General features: G+C 49.8%; 1 protein-coding gene across 2 annotated transcripts; it reads left to right on the top strand.

The window, feature by feature from the left end:
* Positions 1 to 6,072: 6,072 nt before the first annotated feature.
* On the top strand, positions 6,073 to 13,755 carry CHCT1 (CHD1 helical C-terminal domain containing 1). Of its 2 annotated transcripts, XM_047759182.1 has the most exons (7): positions 6,088 to 6,138; positions 6,850 to 6,951; positions 7,438 to 7,613; positions 8,278 to 8,377; positions 10,392 to 10,569; positions 12,530 to 12,548; positions 13,680 to 13,755. In XM_047759182.1, the coding sequence occupies exons 1-7, from the start codon at positions 6,088 to 6,090 to the stop codon at positions 13,753 to 13,755; spliced, it is 702 nt and encodes a 233-aa protein (XP_047615138.1). The 2 variants fall into 2 exon arrangements, with proteins under 2 accessions (XP_047615139.1, XP_047615138.1); XM_047759183.1 differs by lacking the exon at positions 12,530 to 12,548 and having other exon boundaries at positions 6,073 to 6,138; positions 10,392 to 10,584; positions 13,670 to 13,755.
* The last annotated feature ends 6,688 nt before the right edge of the window (positions 13,756 to 20,443 follow it).

Below are 20,443 nucleotides of genomic sequence, written 5' to 3'. Positions count from 1 at the left end.
GTTCTCGAAGGGGGCAGCCAGAGTGGTGGGGGGGGGGAGTCTGAGTTACTGTTTAACCCAGAAAGATGGAAAGATCTTCAAGTGGATGAGAGGAAGTGTAGACAGAAGATGTTCAAGTCACTTTCCAATAGCCACTGAATTCAGGGCAGAGAATTTCATGAGTGCCAATGTGTGCCCTGGGGCATGTGTAAGCAGATAGGGTGGGGGGTGGTCCCAGAGAATTTTTTTTTTTTTTTTGCTTTTGTCTTTTTAGGGCCGCACCGTGGCTTATGGAGGTTCCCAGGCTAGGGGTTGAATCGGAGCTGCAGCCAGTGACCTACGCCACAGCCACAGCAACACGGGATCCAAGCCGTGTCTGCAACCTACACCACAGCTCACGGCAACACTGGATCCTTAACCCACTGAGCGAGGCCAGGCTTCGAACCTGCAACCTCATGGTTCCTAGTCGGATTCGCTAACCACTGAGCCACAGTGGGAACTCCAGGAATGGCTTTTTATTTATTACAGCCGCACGTGTAGCATATGGAAGTGCCCAGGCTAGGGGTCATAGCAGAGCCGCATCGGCCAGCCTACGCCACGGCCAGAGCAACACTGAGTCCAAGACTCATGCGACCTATACCACAGCTCACAGCCTCACCTGATCCTTTAACCCACAGAGCAAGGCCAGAGATTGAACCCACATTCTTAAGGATATTAATCGGGTTCTTAACTCGCTGAGCCACAAGGGGAAGTTTTTTCTTTTCTTTTCTTTTTAAGGGCCACACCCTCGGCATATGGAAGTTCCCAGGCTAGGGATCAAATCAGAGCTGCAGTTGCCGGCCTACGCCACAGCCAAGGAGGAGCAGAGCCGCATTTGCGACCTACACCACAGCTCAGGCAATGCTGGATTCTTAACCCACTGAGCAAGGCCAGGAGTCGAACCCATATCCTCAACAGATACTAGTCGGATTTGTTACCACTGAGCCACGAGGCGAACTCCCAGGAATGGCTTTCTTGACTTGACATAAAAGAAGCCAGTTTGGCCTAAGCTATTTTGTCATCAAAGCCTGGCTGCAATGCTTGCCCTTGAACAGGTAATAAATAATCTTAAGGGAAGTGAAAGAAAGCAGGAACAGAGGAAAAGTACTCAAGAAACAATAGTTCTGTGATAAAACAGAGTCCTGGTTCCTCCTCAAGGGATACCTGTAACAACCTGATACCTGTCTCTGAGTTTTGCAGGACCTAGAGCCCCCGTCCAGGTGGAGGTTGGAATGAAGATATTGAAAAAATACCAAAATATTTTTGATATTGAAAAAAATATTGAAAGTGTTACCCTCATGACTTAATTGCTGAAGCCTGGACCCCAATTCTATGCTGAACTCTTCACCGTCCACACCCCTTCATGAATATGTATGTACCCTTAGCTTAAAAATGAAAACTTTCCCAATTTCGCTGTTTGGGGAGACGTTGCTTTGCAAAAGATCCCTGGTGTTCTCCTAACCAGCTGCAAGTAATAAACCCTTCCCTTCTTCTGATCTTTGGCTTGGTTGTATCTTTTGGCTCCATACCCACCAAGAAGCAAACCCAGTTTCCAGGTAAAGTGGGGGTGAGATGTGATGACTAGCCCACACTGTTGGGCTTCAAGGCCCCTTCAAGGCCCCTTCAAGGAGATTGAACTCAAAGCCTCGGGCCAAGATAAGAATTATCAGACCCTTGGAGTGAATAAGCAATGAAGTCCTGCTGTATATAGTGCAGGGAACTATATCCCATCACTTGTGATGGAACATGATGGAAGATATGAGAAAATGAATGTATACATAGGTATGACTGGGTCACTCTGCTATACAGCAGAAACTGACAGAACATTGTAAATTAACTATAATAAAAATTAAAATTAAAAAAAGCAAAAAAAAACCCAAAACACCAGACCCTGATCATCACCCCACCTACTTCATTGTAATGTTCCCCCCAACCTTGAGCAACCTGGCCTACTCATTTCCTGCCCCCTGCTAGTAAGGGTATGTGGCCCACTCCTCGCCCTGCCCCCTTATACACCCCAACCAACCAGCAAGTGTATTGAAAGACTCCTCTTTTCCCAACCAATCAGCAGGTCAGCAGGCATATCCTGAGACCTCATCTATAAAAACAGACAAAACCATGCACCAAGGTTAGCTCTCCCTAATTGTCAGGAAGTCATCCTGCTGCCCTACCAGCATTCCTTATCCCAATAAACTTTTTTTCCTTTTTTTTTTTTTTTTCGTCTTTTTAGGGCTGCAACCTTTGGCATATGGAAGTTCCCAGGCTAGGGGTCAAATAGAAGCTGTAGCCGCCGGCCTACGCCAGAGCCACAGCAACTCGGGATCTGAGCAGCATCTGCCACCTACACCACAGCTCACACCAAAGATGGATCCTTAACTCACTGAGCAAGGCCAGGGATTGAACCTGCCTCCCCATGGATACTAGTCAGATTTGTTTCTGCTGAGCCACGAACTCAATAAACACTTCTTTCTCTTCACTTGGCCATACTGGAAAATTCTTTTTTTCCGACCCAAGTGCACAGACCACCTCACACGTCATCAAGGAACATGCCAGCCAGGAGTTCCCACTGTGGCACTGTAGGTTAAGGGTCCAGCGTTGCTGCAGCTGTGCAATAAGATTCAATCCCTGGCCCTAGAATTTCCATACACTGCAGGTGTGGCCAAAAAAGAATAATATATAATAAGAAAACATGTCAGCCTGCACTAAGTGGAGGGTAGACAAATTAACACCCCCACCTCTCTATGCACCCCCAAGCTCTCCTGCTTAAAGTATGTGGCACATGGGGTTTGCTTTTTCAAGTAAATATAGGAGGAATGACTCTGTTGAAAGAGTTATCTTGCTCTATAGAGTCATCTTATGATGGCCAATTAGATTTTTTTTTTCTTTTGGTCTTTTTAGGGCCGCACCCACAGCATAAGGAGGCTCCCAGACTAGGGTCAGATCGGAGCTGTAGCTGCTGGCCACAGCCACACCAACTCGGGATCTGAGCAGCATCTGCCACCTACAGCACAGCAATGCCCTATTCTTAACCCACTGAGCAAGGCCAGGGATCGAACCCTAGTCCTCATGGATCCTAGTTGAGTTCGTTACTGTTGAGCCACAGGGAGCTCCCTGACCAATTAACGTTGAAGAGTGTCTCCCAAAGGCAATGGATTTTGGTTTTGTCTTAGTTAATGCTGCATATGGAGCTACTATTCCTGGCTGCTGTTAGATTTAATTGTCTCTTTAGGCTACTTCCTATGGTTTATGAAAAAGACCGTTATGTGAATAGGGCAGACATCCAGAGCCTATGACTTGCTGGAGGCTCTGGGAGGGGAAGCGGAGGGTGGGTGGGGTGAAGGAGCAGGCAGGGACTGATAAGCTTTGAGGACCCTGATGCTTACTCCTCCCTTCTGAATTTTAGATATTATTTGGGGCTGGTGGAGGAAAACATATATATGTATATTCCATGTTTCTATTTTTAAAATATTTTTATTTTTTCTATTGTAGTTGATTTACAATGTTCTGTCAATTTCTGCTATGTCACAGCCACAGTAACAGAGGATCCAAGCTGCGTCTGCAACCTACACCATGGCAACACCGGATCCTTAACCCCCTGAGCGAGGCCAGGGATCAAACCCGAAACCTCACGGTTCCTAGTCAGATTTGTTTCCACCGCAACACGAAGGGAACTCCTCCTTTCTTTCTTTCTTTTTTTTTTTTTTTTACTGTATTTTTCTTCCAGTCTTGGTTCAGAGTCATGTCCACTTAACTAAGTATGAGTTATAATGAAATACTCTTCTGTGTGCTGTTTATAAACCAAGCATTATACTACATTTGTAATGATGTTATTTATTCCTAATGAGTAGCTTTTAAAACAGACACAGTCCTCCCTTTTTTCTGACTGTAAATGTAAAGCATATTCATTATTTTTTAAAAGGCAGACAATATGCCAAGAAAGTGAAAAATCACCCTCGATATTTTGAAGTGTACCCTTCAAAATTTGTTTCTGTGTGTGTACAAATAGATACAAAAAAATGGATCATACACTCTATCAAATTACCCATGACATTTTTCACAGAACTAGAATAATTCTAAAATTTATATGAAACCATAGAAGATCCAGAATTGCCAAAGCAGTCTTGAGGAAAAAAGAACAAAGCAGGAGGCATTATGCTCCCAGATGTCAGACAATACTGCAAAGCTGCAGTAATCAAAACAACATGGTAGTGGAGTTCCCACTATGGTGCAACACGGGATCCTTACCCCACTGAGCGAGGCCAGGGATCAAGCCTGCAAGCCTCATGGATTCTAGTTGGGTTCGTAATGCGCTGAGCCATGATGGGAACTCCTAAAGTATTTTTATTTTTTAATTATTTTTTTTTTTGGCCATGCCCTTGGCATGTGGAAGTTCTTGGAATGAAGATGGAAACTGTGCCACAGCAGGGACCCAAGCTGCTGCAGTGACAATGCTGGATCCTTAACCAGCTGCGTCACAAGAGAAGACCAGTAAAATGCTTTTTTAATTATTTTTAAATTAGATAGATTGGTATATTTAAGTATGGGTGTGCCACAGTTTATTTACCCTTTTCTATTGATGACACTTCATTTGTTTCCAAGTTGTCCCCACTGTAACAGTCCTCATACATACCTCTTCTCTCTTTAGGGCTAATTCCTAGAAGTAGAATTTGTGGGCCAAAAGGAACGCATATTTATTTTGCATTACATTTTTTACTAATTATACCTCCCAAAAGAGTGAAAAAAGAGCTCCGTTCCCCTCACTCTTGCCAGTATAATCATCCTTAATAGCCGCAAAATAATCCTGAATTAATGCTCGAGAATGGGCCTTCCGGTTTGGAGGCAAAGCCACCTTTATCCCCCAGGAACGTCAAATGTCCCTGTCATGCGCGGCTACCGCCGCCAGATGGCGAGAGGGAGACCTGGGAGGACAGTGACAGGACCAGCCCTGGCTCGGGTGGCCGACGCTGGTCTGACCCGGTGTCCGCCAACGCAGGGCAGGAAGAAGGCCAAACAGGGTGGGAGAAACGGAGCCCCGGGCCCAGAGGACACGAAGGCAAGGCCAAGTGGGGACGTTCAGCGATCCGGGGAAGAAGACGCGGGTTAGGGGAGGAATCGGGGGCTGCACCGTCTTACCGCTGCGTTGGCCCGCGGTGCACTCGGATGGAGGACACGAGCCGGCGTCGGGGCCGCGTTAGGGCTGCGGGGGCGGCGTGGACCCGCGCCTCCGAGCACCTCCGGGCCAAGCCGGCCGCCTTTACCCCCGCGGTCTCAGATTCCAAACCGCCGCGCAGGAGAGAAGAGCCAGGGCGGTCGGAATCCGACCCAAACCCGCGCGCCCCCCCTGGTGGACGCGGAGCTAAAGCCGGTTACGGGACCTCTGCGCGTCTCGGCTGCGGTTCTATGAAATGGGACCACCCGGTGCACTTAGTACCTAGGCCTGGGGAGGACTGCTGTGAGGGTAAATTGAGATCATACATAGTGACTAGTATTTTTGGACTAAAATTACCGCAAAAACTAAAACCACCGCCGCCACCCAATACAATCGACCTCACTTCCTGGAGGCTACAGGGGATGGAAGAGATCTCAGGAGCGGTGTAGGGTGTTCCATTTTCTCTGTGCACCCTCTAGTCCGTTGTCCCCAATCCGGAAAGGAATGCCAGAAACCCTGGTCCTCACTCTCCGGGAGCCCGCCCTGTAACTGGTACCCACGCCGGACAATTATTTCAAAAACCTGACCCGGGTTCAAAGTCAACAGCATCTGGCAGTTCTCCTGGGAGAAGGGGTGGCAGCCCCTCCTGGGCAGCTGTGCGATCTGACAACGTCCGCAGTCCACATGGCACAACCCGCTCACTTCTCTAGGCTGGTCCCAGTTGAAGGAGAGGCTGCGGGTCCCCTGGGGGGGGGGGGGGGAGAAAGGGCGCGAGGTTCTGAGTTAGCGGTTGCCATTGTTTTGCTCTGAGTTCCGAGTGCTAACCTGCCCACTCCCTAGACACTCGGGTCCCAGAAGCAGTAGGTCAGAAGCCTGTGGGGACACGAGGAGGGCCACTCTGGAGCAGCGCACCTGTTCAGATGGAAGCCTCCATTGGGCAGGGAGGTGAAGGGGACAAGCCAGTGGAGAAGGTGAAGGGGGCCTGGGGAGGTGAGGGAGGGATGAGAGGAGGGTTCTTGAGGGGCTGGTTTTGGCAAGCAGAGAATATGAAATTCAAGGAAGGAATTCCCATTGTGGCTCAGCAGGTTACAAACCTGACTAGTATCCCTGAGGAGGCCAGTTCAATCCCAGGCCTGGCCTCGTGGGTTAAGGATCTGGCCTTGCCACAGGCTGTGGTGTAAGTTGCAGATGCAGTTTGGATCTGGTGTGGCTGTGGTGTAGGCCAGCAGCTGCAGCTGCAATTCCCAGGCTCCTCTGGCCTGGGAACTTCCCTATGCCGCAGATGTGGCTGGAAGGAAGAAAGAAAGAAGGGAAGAAAGAAAGAAAGGAAGGAAGGAAGAAAGAAAGAAAAAGAAATTCAAGGAAGAAGAGAAGGATTCAGGGGGAGGTACAAGTTGGCAAGAGACTGAACAAACAAGAGAAGGTTGATTCCTTCAGACAGATGTTTATGAAGGACATTCTTGGTTTTCTAAGCAGGGATTCTCTGAAATGAGTTTCTTGGCTCTGGCCTCGCTCCCCTGAGTGCTGGGTCAAGGAGGGAAAATGGAGAAAGGCTTTGGCTGGCATCTGACCTGTGCTTGCCCAGCACTGCCCCTCAGGAGCTGTAGCCCAAGCCCAGGGCCCTATCCCCTGTTCTACAGCTCCTGAGGGGCGGACTGACTCCTGCCCCTGCCTCCTCCCAGGGGACGGATGCACCTTGCCTAGAGAGGAGCTCCAGGACCACCCCAGCCAGACACTTACTTGTGTGCCACGCCAAGGGCCTGGGCCAGGACACCTTCAAAATTGTGAGTAAGGGGCGAGCCCAGGACGCTGTCCTTGGTTCCGTGAAGGTCAGGAGACCTCGGTGAGAAATTGGCTGTGGCTGTGTGCAGGCCTGCGGCTGCAGCTCCATCCCACTCCTAGCCTGGGAACTTCCATATGCCACAAGTGTGGCCCTAAAAGCAAAAAAAAAAAAGAAAGAAAGAAAGAAAGAAAGAAAGAAAGAAAGAAAGAAAGAAAGAAAGAAAGAAAGAAAGAAAGAAAGAAAGAAAGAAAGAAAGAAAGAAAGAAAGAAAGAAATTGGCAGGCCTCAGACCCATCGTTCATCTCCCCACTTGATACCCTCTTGAGAAGGGAGTGGGCAAGAGGGTGACTAGCGCCTCCTCATTAACACATGTAACCCTTCCTGGGCCGTAAGGGCTGCAGCTGGGCCAACCTGCTGGCAACTTGGGGCTGCCCATTGGCCTCCTCTTTTCTCCTACGGCCCCTCACTTCACTCATTGCCTCCTCAGTGTAAGGAATACCTAAGGCCGCTGAAGAAGTTCCTGCGAAAGTTGCACCTGCCCAGGGACCTGCCGCAGAAGAAGAAGCTAAAGTACATGAAGAAGAGCCTGGTGGTCCTAGGGGACCACATCAACACCTTTCTGCAGCACTACTGCCGAGCCTGGGAAACCAAGCACTGGCGCAAGTAGGGCAGCTCCTTGCCGTTACCACTCTGCTCCCTCCTGGGCTGCCCCCTCAAGAATCAAGGTCAGGAGTCCCCGCTGTGGCTCAGTGGTTAACGAACCCGACTAGGATCTATGAGGACATGGGTTGGATCCCTGGCCTCGCTCAGTGGGTTAAGGATCCAGCGTTGCTGTGAGCCGTGGTGTAGGTTGCAGATGCGGCTCGGATGGATCTGGCATTGCTGTAGCTGTGGTGTAGGCCAGCGGCTACAGCTCCCGATTCGATCCCTAGCCTGGGAACCTCCATAGGCCGGTCACACTGTGGTGCAGATCTCCTAGTCCTGCATCTTGGTGTGAAAGAGTCAGGATGGTGGAGTGAGCCCAGGGAAGGGGGATGGAGAGAACAGGGACCTCTAGGGACGCAGGGCTGCATCGAGGGGACAAAGACCTCTCCTGACCCTAGAGAGCATGACCTCTGATTGCACAAGTGCTGACGGGTGGGGGCTCCTCACCCATCCAGGTTCTTCAAAGTCTGGCAAATCAAATCCCCATCTCTCCAGTCCCCCAACCAAAAACTAAAGAGGCCTCATGGGGTCCATTTCTCTCTGGATGGTCCTGGCCACAAGAAAATGCTGGAGGGAGAGGGGCTGGACCTCAGGCCCCTCAGCCTTGGGCTTCTCCCCCCAGGATGCTCTGGCGATTTGTCTCCCTCTTCTCAGAACTGGAGGCGAAGCAGCTTCGCAGGCTCTACAAGTACACCAAGAGCAACCAGACGGCCAAGTTCCTGGTGAGGCTCCTCCTGGACCCCGCTGAGGGCGGGTGGGTGTGTTCTTGAATGGTAGGGGGAGGCCTGGGACTGAGGGGCCCTCTGCTACCCCCAGCAACCCTCAGTCCTTCCCACACTCGCAGCCCGAGGAAGACTCCACTACCCCCACGGTGGGCACAGAGTGGGGCTGAAGACTGGCAGAGACTCAGCTTCTCCCCTGTCCACACCCACAGGCTGATGCGAGCAGAGGCAGGGACATCCCTGAGGAGTCATGGGTGGGGACCACTGAGGCCAGGTAGAAGGGCACAGTCAGCTGGCAGAAGGTTCTAGAGACTGTTGCAAAGGACAGAGGACAAAGCTCCTCTGGGTTGACATTGTCCAAAACCCGTGATAGCATTTTGGTCTCAGGTCACTTCTACCCTCTTAAAAATGCTCAGGAACTCCCGAAGACATTTGTTCATGTAGGTTACACTTCTTGATAGTTGCCCTGCTAGAAATTAAAGCTAAAGAAAAAAGTTCAAAATATGTCCTAATTCATTTAAAAATGCAAAGGAGGGGCGTTCCCATCGTGGCGCAGTGGAAACGAGTCTGACTAGGAACCATGAGGTTGCAGGTTCGATCCCTGGCCTCGCTCAGTGGGTTACGGATCCCGCGTTGCCGTGAGCTGTGGTGTAGGTCACAGACGTGGCTCAGTGGCTCAGATCCTGAGTTGCTGTGGCTGTGGTGCAGGCCGGCAGCTGTAGCTCTGATTGGGCCCCTGGCCTGGGGATGTCCGTAATGCCACAGGTGCGGCCCGAAAAAGCAAAGACAAATAAATGTGTTGTGAGCCACATGGGAAGTCTGCGAAAACAAACAAATAAATAAAATAAAATAACGTAGACTTTTTTCTCAACCATAAAAAACAATAAAATAATGCCATTTGCAGCAACATGGATGGATTTAGAAATTCTCACACTAAGTGAAACAAGTCAGAGAAGGACAAATATCGTACAATATCATCATTTATATACGGAATCTAATACAATGAAAATGAGCTCACTCTGGGTCTTTGTCTCTTCCTCTGAACGTGAAGTGTGGATCCTCACTTCAGTGATTCCTCTTCCGAATATGAGGAGCTGCTCTTTTAGTGATTCCTGGATTTCACCAGCCAGGAAAATTTCAAAAGATGTTTTCAGCCTCTCAATTTTATTTTTTTAATCTTTATGTTTTATTTTTTTGCTTTATTTATTTTTTAATTTATTTTTTTATTGATTTTTTTTTTCTTTTTGCTATTTCTTGGGCCGCTCCCGCGGCATATGGAGGTTCCTAGGCTAGGGGTCTAATCGGAGCTGTAGCCACCGGCCTACGCCAGAGCCACAGCAACGCGGGATCCGAGCCGCGTCTGCAACCTACACCACAGCTCACAGCAACGCCAGATCCTCAACCCACTGAGCAAGGCCAGGGATCGAACCTGCAACCTCATGGCTCCTAGTTGGATTTGTTAACCACTGCGCCATGACAGGAACTCCTTATTTTTTTGCTTTTTAGGGCTGCACCCACAGCATATGGAGGTTCCCAGGCTAGGGGTCAAATTGGAGCTGTGGCTGCCAGCCTACACCACAGCCACAGCAACACCACATCCATCTGAGCTGCATCTTCGACCTACATCACAGCTCACGGCAACACCAGATCCTTAACCCCCTGAGCAAGGCCAGGGATCGAACCCACATCCTCATGGATCCTAATCAGGTTCATTAACCACTGAGCCACGAAGGGAACTCCTAGCCTCTCCATTTTAATTTGGTTGAGGACTTTAAAACAAATACCATTGTTTCATTACAAACACATAAGACAGTATAACTTCAAAAAGCAAAAGAAAGAACCGCCAACCGAGAAGGGACAGTTGGCCGCCTGGCCCCAATGTCCCCATGACCCCTCCTCCATCTGTGGCTCGCACTCTGTCCTTCTGGCTATGAAGTTTCCTGACGAGGGCAGAGCTGGGACCTGTCAGCCCCTGGGCCCCGCTCTTCATCTCAAAACCGTGGCCCCCTTGCAGGTGGCATTTTGCCCCTTGGACACCCCGGAGAGCTCCCTGGTGGCCGGCCAGGACAGCCTGCCCAAGCTCTGCACTGCCTGGGGGCTGCACAGACACCTCAGCGGCATGAAGGAGAGGCTATTCAAGATGCAGGCCCTGGGCCCTGAGGCCTCCCTGCTGGGGGAGCTGAGAGCTGGGGGCCACTTCGGGACAGGTACAGCTCCTTAGCAGCCAGGTGGTGCCTGCGACTGGGGCCTGCATGTCCCCTGCAGCCCCTGACCCACCTTCTTCCCTCCTCCCATCTTCTGGTCATCCCTGCGTTTCTCTGTCTGTTGCCCCCTCCCCTTTTTCTTTTCTCCTTTTTACCCGCTCCCTGCAGGGATGCTCACTATAGAAAGTTTGAAAATCGGAAAGAGGAAAATCACCCATCCCCCAGAGGCCATGGCTGTTAACATTTGTGTGTGTTTTCTTCACGCTTCTCAGCTTCCCCCTGGGAGGTCTCCGTTTACCTTTCCACAAAGGCATTTCCCCCTTTAACCAAAAGCAGAACAGAGACTTTTTTTTTCCATCTTTTTGGGGACACACTCACCACATGTGGAGGTTCGAATCGGAGATGTAGCCACCGGCCTACAGCACAGCCACAGCAACGCCGGATCCAAGCATCTGCGACCTACCCCACAGCTCAAGGCAATACTGGATCCTTAACCCACTGGGCAAGGCCAAGGATCAAACCCATGCCCTCATGGATACCAGTCGGGTTGGTGAACCGCTGAACCACGACAGGAACTCCAGAACAAAGACTGTTAGCAGCCCAGTGCAGGGACTCCCAGGAAGTGTCCAAGCAGCAGGAGGGCACCCCCTTTCGGTGCTGGGTGGGGTGTGGGCTGAGGGAGAGGTTCGACCCCACAGTGAGGAGCCAGTCCAGCTGATGGCCTGGGGACAGCCTTCTTGGCGGCGTTGGCCTCTGCGATGACAGAGCTGCCTGGCTCTCTGGGCAGAGGCTGTGGGGTTATAGGGGACAGAGACTCTCCAGTGAGAGGGGCCCCAGCCTTGGCTGGAACCCGTCGAGCCCCCTCGCTTGCCCTGAGGTGCACAGAGATGTTGGAGCCGCCCACCACGAGCCCTTCGGGAACTGGCCTCTGGGGCCACACTTACCTGTCTTTGCGCAGCGACTGAGGGAGAAAATGAAGGCAAACAGGGTGGCCTAGAATCACACAGAGCGGTCCTAAACCAGACCCAGGTGTTCCTTTAGGCGGGGGTGGCAGGGGCCGCCTGCGGGGCCTCTTCACCAGTCACGGATGGGAGGCCAGAGTGAGAATGCGTCAGGCAGCTACTGAGACCCAGAACTCTGCCTGGGCTCTGTAGGGGTCCATGGCCCAGGACTCACTGTTTTCGGGTTTTTTTTTTGTTTGTTTGTTTGTTTGTTTTTTGCTTTTTAGGACTGCACCCGCGGCACGTGGAGGTTCCCAGGCTAGGGGTCTAATTGGAGCTGTAGCCACCGGCCTACACCAGAGCCACAGCAACACCAGATCCCAGCCTCGTCTGCAACCTACACCACAGCTCACGGCAACGCCGGATCCTTAACCCACTGAGCGAAGCCAGGGATTGAACCCACATCTTCACGGACACTATGCCAGGTTCTTAACCCACCGAACCACAACAGGAAGTCCAGGGTTTACTGTTTAAATCGAGGAAGTAAAACATAGAGTGGAATGAAGGCCAGCCCTCATTTGGATGAATGAGGCCAAGCAGTCCGTGAATCAGATGAGCAAAGTGAGGGGAAGGGCTTTGAGGCCAGTGTCTCCCTGTACCAGGTGATTTGCATCTTTTTTTTTTTTTGTCTTTTGAGGGCCACACCTGTGGCATATGGAGGTTCCCAGGCTAGGGGTCGAATCAGAGCTATAGCTGCTGGCCTACACCACAGCCATAGCAACGCGGGATCTGAGCTGCATCTGGGACCTACACCTCAGCTCAAGGCAGCGCTGGATCCTTTAACCCACTGATCGAGGCCAGGGATCGAACCTGTGTCCTCACGGATGCTAGTCAGATTCGTTTCCGCTGAGCCATGATGGAAACTTCAATTTGCATCTCTTTAATTCACTCTGCAGCATCCTGATAAGATGGGCATTTTTATCCCTTTTACAAATGGGCAATCTCAGGTCAGAGGGCAAAGGGTAGGTCTGAAGGAGACAGGCTTTAAAGAAAAGAATAAGGAGAGAGCTGGGGGGAGGATGTGGGAGGAAGGTGTGTGTGGAGGCAAAGGGCTGTGAACAGACAGGCTGGGCTCAGAGGTGAATGGCCGAGCACAGTGGAGATGTGCAGGATTGGGGGTAACAGGAAAACACCTTGGATGGTGGGTTAAGAAGTTGGGCTTGAGGAGTTCCCATCGTGGCTCAGTGGTTAACAAACCCGACTAGCATCCATGAGGACGCAGGTTCCATCCCTGGCCTTGCTCCATGGGTTAAGGATCTGGTGTTGCCGTGAGCTGTGGTGTAGGTCACAGACATGGCTCAGATCCCAAGTTGCTGTGACTGTGGCATAGGCTGGCAGCAACAGCTCCGATTGGACCCCTAGCCTGGGGACTTCATGTGCCGTGGGTGCAGCCCTAAAAGAAAAAGACCAAAAAAAAAACCCCAAGAAACAAAAAAGTTGTGCTTGAAATTATAATTCTTCTTCTTCTACTTTTTTTTTTGGTCTTTTTGTCTTTTGGGGGCCACACTCATGGCATATGGAGGTTCCCAGGCTAGGGGTCGAATCGGAGCTGTAGCTGCCGGCCTGTACCACAGCCACAGCAACACCAGATCCTTAACCCGCTGAGTTAAGGATCAAACCCAGTTGATCAAACCCGAGTCCTCATGGATTTGGTCGGGTTTGTTACTGCTGAGCCACAACGGGAACTCCCATGAATCAGTTCTTAAGGAAAAAGATGGTGAGAGTGTTTGCAAACAACCCAGCAGCAAAGTTCTGGGAGCTGGGGTACCAAACTCTTCTGAGAGAGGAGTGGGGAGGAATCTGGGTCAGAGGCCAGAGGTCATGAACTGTGGGGGTGGTCTTGACGGTGCCCCTAAGTTGCCTTGGGCTTTGGGCAGCCCCTTTCCCTCCTCTGCGCCTGTGTGAGGTCCCTCAACTGTGAAGCCCCCACCCCAGGGCTTCTGTGAGAAAAGAGTAAGGGACAAAGGCTGGAAGCAAGATAAGATTTTGCTCAGCAGTTTGGTCCCTATCACCCCTCCCCACTGTGTCACAGATTGAGAATCTCTTAGTATTTGTGACGTCATCAGGACTGTCTCTGCCTCTTTCAGGTTTGTTAAGAAAACATCCTCAAAACCCAAAACTCAAGAGAAAGAGGATTAAGGAAGCCCCAGAAAGCCCAGAGACCTGCCCATAAGAAGACCCAGCTGGGCCAGGGGCCAGCTCGCCCTGGATCCCAGAGCACTTCCACCTGGGGCGGGGGGCAGTGCGGGGAAGGAGAAACTGTCTTTATCCAAAGGATGCTCAGGACTTAATTATGTCTAAATGGGGCGAGGAAATAAACATCCTTAAGACAGGTCTATTTGGCTAATAATTATTCATTATCATTATTATTTTCTCTTTTAGAGCCTGTTTTGGGGCATCGTCCGGCTTCCTGGCGCCCTGGTTTATCCTTAAGGGTCCCAACCGGGGAGTTATCATCACCATGTTGGTGACCTGATCAGTCTGCTATCTCCTTCGGCTGATTGCAGTTCTGGTCCAACTCAACCCGCTCTTTGTTTTTGTTTTCTTTTTAGGGCCGCACCTGCGGCATATGGAGGTTCCCAGGCCAGGGGTTGAATCGGGGCTGCAGCTACCAGCTTGCACCATAGCTCACGGCAATGCTGGATCCTTAACCCATTGAGCAACGCCAGGGATTGAACTCGCATCCTCGTGGATACTAGTTGATCAACCATCTCTTTGAACCACAGTTGAAAAATAAAACCACCTGGTATCATTGGCCTTGAGGAAGAAGACCTGCTCGCCCGCGTTCATTGATTGAGGTCACAAAGAGAAGAGAGTTCCCCCAGATGCAAAATCACTTTCACACCCAGACCACCTTCCTGACCTGCCTGTTCTGGCCATCGGACGCCTTCAACGTTCACACCACATTTGAGTACCTTATTCTACAACACAGTATTTTTTACCTGTCACCTTTTTTTACACATTGATGAATGACGTCCCTAAACTGCCTCTATAAAATGTTTATAAATGTTTATGTCCCCTCTGAGATTGAAAGTGCTGCTCTTCAGAAAAATACATTTTTCCCTCCTTGGAACCTGTGGATTTGAATACGACTCCTGCCTGCTCACGTGGGAACACAGAGAAGCGTTTAAAAACTGTTACGGGACAGAGAGTTCCCATCATGGCTCAGTGGGTAATGAACCCGATTAGTATCCATGAGGACATGGGTTCGATCCCTGGCCTTGCTCAGGGGGTTCAGGATCTGGCGTTGCTGTGAGCTGCGGTTTGGGTTGTGGACGTCACTCCGATCTGGTGTTGCTGTGGCTGTGCTGTAGGCTGGCAGCTGCAGCTCCACTTCAACCCGTTGCTTGGATACTTCCACGTGCCCCGGGTTTGACCACAAAAAAAAAAAAAAAAAAGAGTACCTCATTAGGTAGCACGTCAGTCTCATGAAAACTATTACAAGACAGGAGTTCCCACCGTGGCTCAGGGGTTAACAAATCCGACTAGGAACCATGAGGTGGCGGGTTCAATCCCTGGCCTTGCTCAGTGGGCTAAGGATCTGGCGTTGCTGTGGCTGTGGTGAAGGCCGGCGGCTACAGCTCCGATTCGACCCCTAGCCTGGGAACCTCCGTATGCCACGGGGGTGTGGCCCTAGAAAAGGCAAAAAGACAAACAAAACAAAACAAAAAACTATTACAAGACAGTAAGACTCCAGTGGGGGCATCAGTAGGAGAACATGTTTGGAGAGAAAATCTGTCTCACCAGAATTATACCAAAGTACATTTCCAGGATGAATTTCTTATTTCTGCCATCTTTGGAAATAAAAAAAAAAGAAGAAGGGTGAGATGGGAAAGGGAGGGAGGAGGAGGGAGTGAAGATGGTACATCCTTTCTAGCCAGAAGGGCCAGTAGAAAAAGTAGGTCCAATCGTTTTCCAGAACACAGGATAATCAGGGCTGTGCCCCAGGGAGCAGCATACGGGTGAATATCATCAAAGATGTAAATTGTTAAAGTGAATATCAATCAAGACCTGAAGACCAAGTACAGGGAAGCAGAAACGGAGACGGTGGTGGCAGCCCCACCTCTTTCTGTGTTCCTTATACCCACTGCCTCCCAGAGGTGAGATGAGAAGCTAAGGCAGGTGCCTGGGGACAGCCTGGTCCCTGACAGTGCTGACAAAACGGGGAGTGTTTGTGAGAGAAAAGCAGGCAGGTTGGAGGGTAACCTTGATGACGGAGGACTCTCCAATTTCCTCTCCTCCTGAGCCATCTCCCTGACAAAGTCCCAGGGAAAGAGCTGGCTGGTTGCGGAATGGACCGAAGTTAAGGAGATGCCCCCTGTGTGTGAGGCAGCACCGCCACCTAGAGGGTTTGTGAAACTCTACATGCTTCTTCCTGTGGAACGTGATGGAGAGGGACCAGGAGGAATGGGAGTAGCTTCCTCTGGGCCTTGAGGGCAAATCAGGAGGCCTGAAGGCAAAATGGGCAACAGGTGAGGCTTGGTTTTGGCGGCTTCTTAACCCTTTCCTCAAATCACTAGGAGCTCAGGATTCCAAAAAGGTTGATCACATGACTGCTCAAAACCCTCCAACCCACAGACGACTTTTTTTTTTTCCGGTCTTTTTCCATTTTTTGGGCCACTCCCATGGCATATGGAGGTTCCCAGGCTGGGAGTCTAATCGGAGCTGTAGCCGCTGGCCTATGCCAGAGCCACGGCAACGCAGGATCCGAGCCGCGTCTGGGACCTACTCCACAGCTCATGGCAACGCCGGACCCTTAACCCACTGAGCAAGGTCAGGGATCGAACCCGCAACCTCATGGTTCCTAGTTGGATTCGTTAACCACTGTGCCATGACGGGAACTCCAGGATTTTCTCTTTTTATTTTCTTTTCTAAAGTTTTTAGGGCTTCACCTGTGGCATATAGAACTTCCCAGGCTAGGGGTCGAGTTGGAGCTGCAGCCGCCAACCTACACCACAGCCACAGCAGCCCAGGACCCGAGCCACGTCTTTGACCTACACCACAGCTCACAGCAACGCCGTACCCCCAACCCACTGAGCGAGGCCAGGGATGGAACCGCCATCCTCATGGACACTAGTGGGATTCGTTTCTGCTGCGCCACAATGGGAAAGACCCAGAGGATTTTTAGGGCAGTGAAAATACTCTGTATGATACTGGAATGGTGAATACATGCTATTATACATTTGCCCGGACCCAAAGAATGTGCACCCGCAAGAGGGAATCCTCATGTAAACTACAGACTCTGGGGGATTCTGATGTATTCTGATGATGGAGGTTCATCAATTTATTTTATTTTATTTTTTTTGTCTTCTTGCCATTTCTTGGGCTGCTCCCGCGGCATATGGAGGTTCCCAGGCTAGGGGTCGAATCGGAGCTGTAGCCACAGGCCTACGCCAGAGCCACAGCAACGCAGGATCCGAGCCGCATCTGCAACCTACACCATAGCTCACGGCAACGCCAGATCCCCAACCCACTGAGCAAGGCCAGGGATCGAACCGGCAACCTCATGGTTCCTAGTCAGATTCATTAACCACTGCACCACGATGGGAACTCCAGAGGTTCATCAATTGCAACAAATGTACCCCTCTGGTGGGGGTTGTGGGCAACGGGCAAGGCCCTACATGTGTGGGCATGGCAGTATAGGAAGCCTCTGTGACTTCTGCTCAATTTTTCATTGAACCTACAACTGCTCTAAAAACTAAAGTATTAAAACAGGAGTTCCCGTTGTGGTTCAGTGCATTAAGAACCCAACTAGTATCCATGAGGATGCAAGTTTGATTCCTGGCCCCACTCAGTGGGTTAAGGATCTGGCATTGCCGTGAGCTGTGGTATAGGTTGCAGAAGTGGCTTGGATCTGGCATGCTGTGGCTGTGGTATAGTCTGCCAGCTGTAGCTCCAATGAGACCCCTAGCTTGGAAACTTCCATATGTTGCAAGTCTGACCCTGAAAAAAAATTTTTTTTTAAATTTAACTTTAACAAAACAAGCAAAATCCTCCAACAGCTCTTTATATCATGCAGATTAAAAGCCAAAGACTTTTCTTTCTTTCTTTCTTTCTTTTTTAATGGCCACTCCTGCAGCATATGGAGGTTCCCAGGTTAGGGGTCAAATTGGAGCTGTAGCTGCTGGCCTACACCACAGCCACAGCAACGCCAGATTGGAGACTTGTCTTCGACCTACACTGCAACTCATGGCAACGCCAGATTCTTAACCCACTGAGCAAGGCCAGGAATTGAATCTGTGTCCTCTTGGATGCTAGTCAGATTTGTTTCTGCTGAGCCACGACAGGAACTCCTAAAAGCCAAAGTTGTGGGGTTTTTTTCTTTTTAGGGCTGCACCCACGGCATATGGAAGTTCCCAGGCTAGGAGACAAATCAGAGCTGTAGCTGCTAGCCTACACCGCAGCCACAGCAACGCGGGACCCAAGCAGCATCTGCCACCTACACCACGGCATCGCCTGATTCTTAACCCACTGAGCGAGGCCAGGGATCGAACCCAAGTCCTCATGGATCCTAGTCCAGTTGGTTACTGCTGAGCCAGGGGTCGAACCTGCATCCTCATGGATGCTTGGATACACGGATTCATTTCAGCTGCGCCACAACGGGAACTCCAAGAGCTCTTTCATCTTCCCAAACTGAAACGTCACACCAAGCAGCCTCTGCCCCCTTTTCCTCCTCCCTGCCTTGAAACCACTCTTCTCCTGAGTTTGACCAGATATCTCATTTAAGTAGAATCATCTTCACTCACTCACCCCTTTTGTGACTGGCTTAGTACAATGCCCTCCAAGTTCACCCATGTTGCAGCACGTGTCAGAATTTCCTTCCCATTAAATAGGCTGAGTAATATTCCACTGTATGTTATGTATCACATTGTTGGATCCATTCATCCAATGATGGACATCTGGTTGCTTCCACCTTTTCGCTATTGTGCATAATGCTGCTATGAACCTAAGTATACAAATATGTTTGAGATCCTGCTTTCAATTCTTTTGGATATATACTCAGAAGACAGATGATTGGATTACACGGTAATTCTATTTTTAATTTTTTTAGTTTTCCACAGCAGATACACCATTTTACATTCCCACCAATAATGCACAAAGGTTGCTTTTCTCTTCCTCCTTGCCGACACTTATTTTTTTGATAACAGACACCACAGTGAGTGTAAATTTGCCTTGAATTTTGGAACTATAGAAATAAATGTGTGGTTTGGTGGTGTATGCTACAATTTTTTTTCTTGCCACACCATGCAGTCTTTTTTTTTTTTGCTTTTTAGGGCCGCACCCACAGCATATGGAGGTTTCCAGGCTAGGGGTCTAATCAGAGCTACAGCTGCCAGCCTACACCAAACAGCCACAACAACTACCATGCAGTCTTTTGGTGTGGTGGGATCTCAGTTCCCACACCTGGGATTGAACCTGAGCTGCAGGCAATGCAAGCACCAAATCCTAACCACTAGACCACCAAAGAACGCCCAGGTAAACTCTTATATTTGTTAAATAAACACACAAATCAGCAAAGTTTATAAGCTGGAAATAGTCCTAACTCTATGCTATATGATCACATGACAATGGCTTTAACAAAACTTTAAATAAAATGCTGCATACGTACCAAGAAGTGGCAACTCAAGCTTTAAGGGAAGGTTGCTCTTGTCCTTTCAGCTTGATGAATGAGATTTTATGCAAGAAAATGACATTCTATACAAAAGAGGAAACAACATGCACAAAGTCATGGAGATGTAAAAGGGAAAAAAATTAAATTCAGTATCACCAAAGGTGGCAGGTGAAGGAGTCAGTGCTGACTATTCCAAGTGAAGGTGGGATTTTGTCTAAATGCTGATTAATTTTCTCTATAATCTTTTTTTTTTTTGCTTTTTGCTTTTTAGGACCACACCCATGGCACATGGAGGTTCCCAGGCTAAGGGTCTAATCAGAGCTGTAGCTGCCGGTCTATACCATAGCCACAGCAATGAAGGATCCAAGCCGTGTCTGCAACCTGCACCACAGCTCATGACAACACTGGATCCATAACCCACTGAGCAAGACCAGGGATCGAACCCTCAACCTCATGGTTCCTAGTCAGATTTGTATCTGCTGCACCATGGCAGGAACTCCTCTCTATCTTTCAAAATCTGGCTTCACTACCTGTAACTAATTTCTGAGGGCTTGAGATTCAAGGCTGTTTCATGGTGGAGGATTTTTTTTTTTTAAAGACCTATTTTGACCCCACCATTTACCTGAGAAAATGAAACACAAAGAGCCTGATAGTGACGTATCTCAAATTCCTCCTGTTCAGGAGCAGGGCTCGAACTACAACCCACACTCAGGATCTTCTCCATTCTTGCTGGCAGAACCTCACCCCTTCTCAGCCTCTTAGAGTTGAAGGACTGGGGGAAAGAGTGGTGTGATTATTTTGTAAAAATGCCCTGTATTAATGTAGGTCCTCTCGTGAGTGCCAACTCCAGATGCTGTTACCATGTGTCGACCCTGCCACTGCCACACATCCCACTCTCCCGAGCAAGAGCACTTTTGTTCTAGTCCCCAGTTTCTCTTGCACTTTTTTTTTGTTTTGCTTTTTTTTGTTTTTGTTTTTGTTTGCCACCCTACACCACAGCCACAGCAACTCAGGATCTGAGCCGCATCTGTGACCTACATCACAGCTCACAGCAACACCGGATCCTTAACCCACTGAGTGAGGCCAGGATTGAACCCGCATCCTCATGATTCTAGTCGGGTCCGTTAGCCACTGAGCCACGAAGGGAACTCCACTCGCACTGTTCTTTAACAAGAACAGTCTGCAATGTTTACTCCCAAGTCCCAATCAAAAGCGATCACGACTAAACTGGAAACGGATACACTATGGA

The sequence above is a fragment of the Phacochoerus africanus genome, chromosome 14 (assembly GCF_016906955.1).
Source record: "Phacochoerus africanus isolate WHEZ1 chromosome 14, ROS_Pafr_v1, whole genome shotgun sequence".
Lineage (NCBI taxonomy): Eukaryota > Metazoa > Chordata > Mammalia > Artiodactyla > Suidae > Phacochoerus > Phacochoerus africanus.
Note: the sequence above shows the minus strand (reverse complement) of the source record. Positions and strands in the feature narration are given on the sequence as shown.